The 6,000-nt window shown below is 31.6% G+C and overlaps 1 protein-coding gene across 1 annotated transcript; it reads left to right on the forward strand.

Annotated features, from left to right (window-relative positions):
* The first annotated feature begins 2,543 nt into the window (after positions 1-2,543).
* Positions 2,544-3,965, forward strand: LOC123268052 (DNA ligase 1-like). Its single transcript, XM_044732935.1, has one exon. It carries the CDS (start codon positions 2,544-2,546, stop codon positions 3,963-3,965), a length of 1,422 nt encoding a protein of 473 aa, XP_044588870.1.
* Positions 3,966-6,000: the final 2,035 nt, after the last annotated feature.

Below are 6,000 nucleotides of genomic sequence, written 5' to 3' on the forward strand. Positions count from 1 at the left end.
AGCTGAGTACCTGTTCTAATCTTGAAAGCCTAACATCATTAATGGCTTTTCGTTGAAACATATCAATTAAAATATTTTTAATACTATAAGACAGACTCTCAGAGGAGAGCCAGTCAATGAAATCTGCTAATTTCTAGAATTTACCGAGGAATTGACAAAGGAAGTCCAAGAAGGAAGAGATGCATCACAAAATGAGGCAGTTAAGTCCCTCGAGGGAAGAACTTCAAGCAGCTGATGAACATAAGAATAGCAGCACAAAGCATAAGATATATTTTTATATGTGATAAATACAGCAGTGTAAACAATGTAGTACTTATATATACATATATATTTATTCCAGGAGAATTTATGAAAAAATGTAAAAGGTAGTCTTCACTACTACACATGAATAAATCTATCTATCTATCTATTTTTAATACTACTGTACAAATCATTATTTTCAAATAAATCTCCGTTAAACACAAGCATCGGTTTAAATTGAGCTATTATTTTATCCGTTTTAAATTCATTTAAGTCTTTGTAATTTTCAATTAAATCTAAAAGTGCATACGTTCTATCCATTATAAGATTATGAGGGCGTTTTTGTTATTCGAAACAAACATAAACTGATAAGCATTATACTTTTTACAAAACTGTTCAATTGGAGTTATACATTCGAAAGAAAGTACATCGTGCTTTTTCTGCAGAACTAAACCAACCGGTGCTTTCAGCTTATACTAAAAAAATACCAGTAAGTATGCCCTTAATTATATTTTTTTTTAACTCACCGTATGAAAATTATATTCAAAAAACTTTTTAACATGGGATTCTGGTAATCTAAATAAACTTAAGATTATTTCAAAGTATGCTCCTCATGATTGCGTTATTATATGTTGATGCCCACCTTTTTTTTCTCAATTTAAAAAAAAAATTTTAACATGTCATATATACAATACAAATGATCGTATTTTTGATTTTAAAAAAGGCATTTTTTTCAATTGTTAGCTTTTTTTATAAATAATCACAAAAATAAAATTTTTTATTTTTTTACCTCGTCATATAAACTTGAATAATTATTTGATCAACAAAAACCAACGTGTCATACTTTATTTTTTTATTATCTAAATGTGATCAGTTTTATTTTTTTTTATTCGTAATTAGTTTGTTTATATGACAAGTTAATTATAAAAATAATAAATACTTATATTATTATTAGAAAATTAATTAATTTATTTAGTTTTCGTATTTTTCTAATGATTGAAGATTTGAATCGACTGTGTTTCGCGCGCGTTAACCTAAATAGCCAATCAATGAGTAAGGAATTCAAATAAAACCAATAAAAAATAGAAAATTATAGTTTTCAAAATTTGATACTTTATTAACTTAATTTTAAAATTGGTAACATTTTTTTTAATACAAATTTGTATCAGCTTGCTTACTTTTGGCTAATAACTCACTTCTTCCAAGCATGAAATATAAATTGAAATGATTTGATTAGTATTACTATCTGTATCTAATTAAAAAAATTAGGAAAACGGTTGACCCTAAAGGACGTCCCTGCAACTTCCCGCTAATTCCATACTTAAGCGCTAATAATCAACGAATATAAACTTTATATGAAAAAAATTTTGACTGATTTAATATATAAAAAATACTTACACTACTCTTGGCGTTATTGACATATTTATTATTTTTTTATTTAATCTTAATTATTTTATTTATTGGTTACAAATAAGCCAAAACACGTGGTCATTAACTTTAAACTACTTACATATGTAATGATGTTATATAAGATCATTATTGTTCATTAAGCAGTAACAGAGTCTACAAGCTATAGCATAAAAGGTTTCAACATTGTAAACTCAAATAATTATTTTTACTACTGATATGTCGACAAAACATGTCAGTTGACGTTTTAGGCGAAATAAGAAAAAAATTAAAATAACGTAAATATTATTTAAATATATTATCAGTAAACAATATAAAATATATCAAAATTGCATGTGGATACTCAAATCGAAGCTCTTTATGAGTGTATTATATCAGGATGAGTTTATATTTTAAAAAATGTAAATAAATAAAAAATTACCTTGTATCTTGCAAACTATGGACATTTTTAAAGGTATAAGCTCATTTAAGTGCTATTAATTAATCATTTTGAAAGCAGTTCATGAATTAATATATTTTTCTATTGAATTATTAAAAGTTGAAAAATCAAAACGGGTATACATTAAATTGTGCGTCGTATTAGATGCGATGTGCGCATGCGCAGATTTTAATTAATTTATAATTATTAATAACGACAATAAAATCATTAATATAAAAAAAAAACATAGACAAAATGAACCGAAAGGTGGCGACGCGAACAGACGCATGATTTGTACGCAGCGCGTATTTTACGTAAAATTAATTAAAAAAGCGAATAATAAATTAAAAAAGTGACAACAAAGTGTGTAATTAAAAGTGCTAGATCTACAAAGTAAATAAAATTTACGAAAGATCAGAAGGCTGAAATAAAAAACAGCTAAAAGCAAGTGAAAAAACTTTTTGAGGTTGGAGAGTAAATGGCGGGAAGAGGACGCAAGAGCGGTTACAATCTCAGGAGTAGCAGCCAAACAGATTTGAGAGCTTTTGGAATAACGTTGGAGAAAAAACAAGAAATGAGCGAAAATAAAAAAAGTGATAAGGGAAATCTAAGCGATGGTGAAATATTCTCAGATGATGAAATCAATGAACTTGATAATACATTGATAGAGGTAGATGCTGAAATTCATCAGGAAAAAACAGAAGTGGGAGAAAACAGTATGGCTGATGAAAGAAAAGAGACAGAGAAAGACGGAGAAGATGAAGCACAATCACAAGACAATAGCGGCAGTAGTACACCGCCAAAATCAAGGAGTGAAAATAACGAACTAAAAGATGGCGCTAAAAAGCAAGAATTAAATGTAGCAAGCGGGCTAAGTGAGATAACCGAGCAACTGACGAGAACACTTCTGGAAAAAATAAGTGAAGAAAATAGAAGGAAAGAAAATGAGTGGGAATTAATGCTCAGCGCAACCCTAAATGACATCAACGACTCCAACAGAACTGGGGTTAAACTACTACTGCAAAAAATGAACCAGCTAGAAAAATGTGACAGAGAAAAAAGATCACAATCATGTAACAACTGTAAACTAGCTAGAGAAAAAGAAGAGAAAATAAAAAAAGAAGCAGGAGAAGAGAAAAAGAAATGGGAAAAAGAAAAGGAGACACTTGTTGAAAGATATCTGAAAGCAGAAAGTAGAGTGAGAGAACTAGAAAGCGCGAAATACAGCGCGAGACGTGTTGACACAGGGCGAAGAGCATCATTGATACACAACACACAATACAGAAACGAAGATTACGTTATGGATGAATATACGCAATACATGCTAGATGATGCCAGAGCACGTAGTGATCAAAAGAGAAGTGTAAGCTGGAGCAGAGCGACAACTAGAACGACAAATGATTATGAAGAAAGAAAAAAAAGAGAAAGAGCAAGGAGCGGTCAAGACGGAGATAAACAACCTAGACCACTCACAGAAAAAGAGATAGAAGAGGAAATGAAGAAAAGAGAAAAAAAAAGACTTTTTCTGGTAATAAAACATAATTGCAAAACCAACACAGAGGCAATAAATATTATAAAAGAAAAAATAGGATACCAGGTGAACGGGAACTCAGTGAAAAAAAGCACGGAGGGTATGTTAACACTAAAAATGAACAGTTTAGCAGAGAAACAAAAATTGATGAGTGAAAGAGTCAAGCTAAGAGGTACAGACGTCTACCTGGACGACGAATTAACAGAAAGAGAAATTGAGGTGGCAAAATGGTTGAGAGAGATCGAAAAGGAGCAGAGAGAGAAGAATGTAATGGTGAAAAAAGGTTATATGAAAATATGTATTGATTATACCTGGAAATATTGGGATGAAAGAAGAGGTTTGGACGACGAAAAAAATAGTAGAGATTGATATAAGTGTACAAAAACAATCAGGGAAAGAGGTGGACAAAATAAAGATAATGTGAAAAATAAAGACGTAGTGAAAATAGTAGAATGTAAAAGAAAAGTGGTCGAAGATGCAGCACAAAGTGAAATAGTATACAGTGAGTACAGAGAGGACAAGAAGGAAAATAATAAAAATAAACGCAAAAATAAAAATAACAATAGAAGCAACAATAATAGTAAAAATAAGAACAATGAAAGTAATAAAAATATAAATAAAAATAATAATAAAAAGAAAAACAAAAATAAAAATAAAAAAAAAGTGGTGAATACCAGAGGATGCAAAATGATGTGCTGGAATATTGCGGGGATGAAGGAGTACAGTGAATTGAATGAGTTTATAAAAAAGTTTGAAATAGTTTCCCTGATTGAAACGTGGATCGAGGACAAAGACAAAATGAGAGTAACAAACAGGTTGAGCAGCGAAATGAAGTGGTGGTTCAAAGCAGCAGTGAGAAAAAAAGAATGCAAGAGAGGAAGAGCAAGTGGAGGACACATATTAGGTGTGAAAAAAGAAAAAGAAGCAGAGTGGAAAGTAGACGAATGGGAGTACGGATTTGTGATAAAAAATAAAAAAATGAGCGAAGTGGTGATAACAGTGTATAACAACGTAGGAATACGAGCAATAGAAAAACAATTTAAAAAAGTAGTGAGAGACAATGAGGGAAAGTATGAAAAAATCATCGTGATAGGGGACCTGAACGCCAGAATTGGCGAATGTGAAACAAAAGTAGTAAATCAAGAATATAGTATAAAAAGAAAGTCAAAAGACAAAGTGGTGAATGCGGAAGGAAAAAAACTCCTAAATATATGCGAAGATTTAGGGCTGAGAATAATAAACGGTGCCAGTGAAGAAGATAGAAATGGAGAAGTGACTTTCATAGGAGGAAAAAGCGAAAATTGCTGTTCGGTGATAGATATATGTATGGTAATGGACAGAGGGAGTGAAGACTGTGTAAAAAAATTTGGAGTGATAAAAAAAACAGACTCAGATCACCTACCGATATATATTGAAATAAAAAGAAAAAATAGTGATAACAAAGCAACAAATGGTGAAGAGAAAACGGGCCTAACAAAAATAATGGAAGAAAGAATGAGATGGAAAAAAGACCAAGCAGCAGAATACGCGGAGAGTGCGTATGAGATATGGAGTGAAAAAAGGATGGGCGAAGAAGATCTAGAATGGAGCGAGCTAAAAGAAACTATATACGAAGCAGCGAGAAGAACAAAGATGACTGCAAAACCAAAAAAAGGGAAAGCAACAGGAAAACAAAAAAAGGAATGGTTTAATGAGAAGTGCAAAAGGTGCAGAAATACAGTGTGGGACAAACTAAGAATAATGCTTAAAGACGCACAAAACAAGGAAAAAAAGAAAGAATATATAGAAGCGAGGAAAGCATACAGACAAGCAATAAAAGAAGCAAAAGAAAATTGGTGGTTAGAGAGAAAGAAAGAAATAGATAAAGCGAAGGACATGAGCAAGTGGTGGGAAGCTGTGAATAAATTCAGGTGCAAGAGAACGAAAAAAGAAATGGGGGAAAAAATAGATGGAGACACATGGGTGAAGCATTTCTCAAAACTGTTAAACAAAAATAACAATAATACCGAGGTAGACAGCGAAATAAACAACAATAGTACAGAAACAAGTAGTGAAAACGACTGTATGGATGAAGAAATAAGCAGAAGAGAATTCAGAGAGGCAATAAAAAAACTAGGAAACAAAAAAGCGCCAGGGGAAGACGGAATTTCGGCTGAATTTATAAAGAACCTTCCTCGTGAGATGCTAGAGAACTTGAACAACATAATTAATAAAATGTGGGAAGAAGGCAGTATACAGGAGGGATGGGAAAAAGCGAGAATAGTGACAATACATAAAGCGGGTGATATAAAAAGTGCTGAAAACTACAGGGGAATATCGTTGCTAGATATTGGTTATAAAATACTAACTACAATAATGGCGGAGAGGCTAATGTGCTGGACAGACAGGGAAAATAAATTAAAAG

This window comes from Cotesia glomerata, linkage group LG6 (genome assembly GCF_020080835.1).
Source record: "Cotesia glomerata isolate CgM1 linkage group LG6, MPM_Cglom_v2.3, whole genome shotgun sequence".
Classification (NCBI taxonomy): domain Eukaryota; kingdom Metazoa; phylum Arthropoda; class Insecta; order Hymenoptera; family Braconidae; genus Cotesia; species Cotesia glomerata.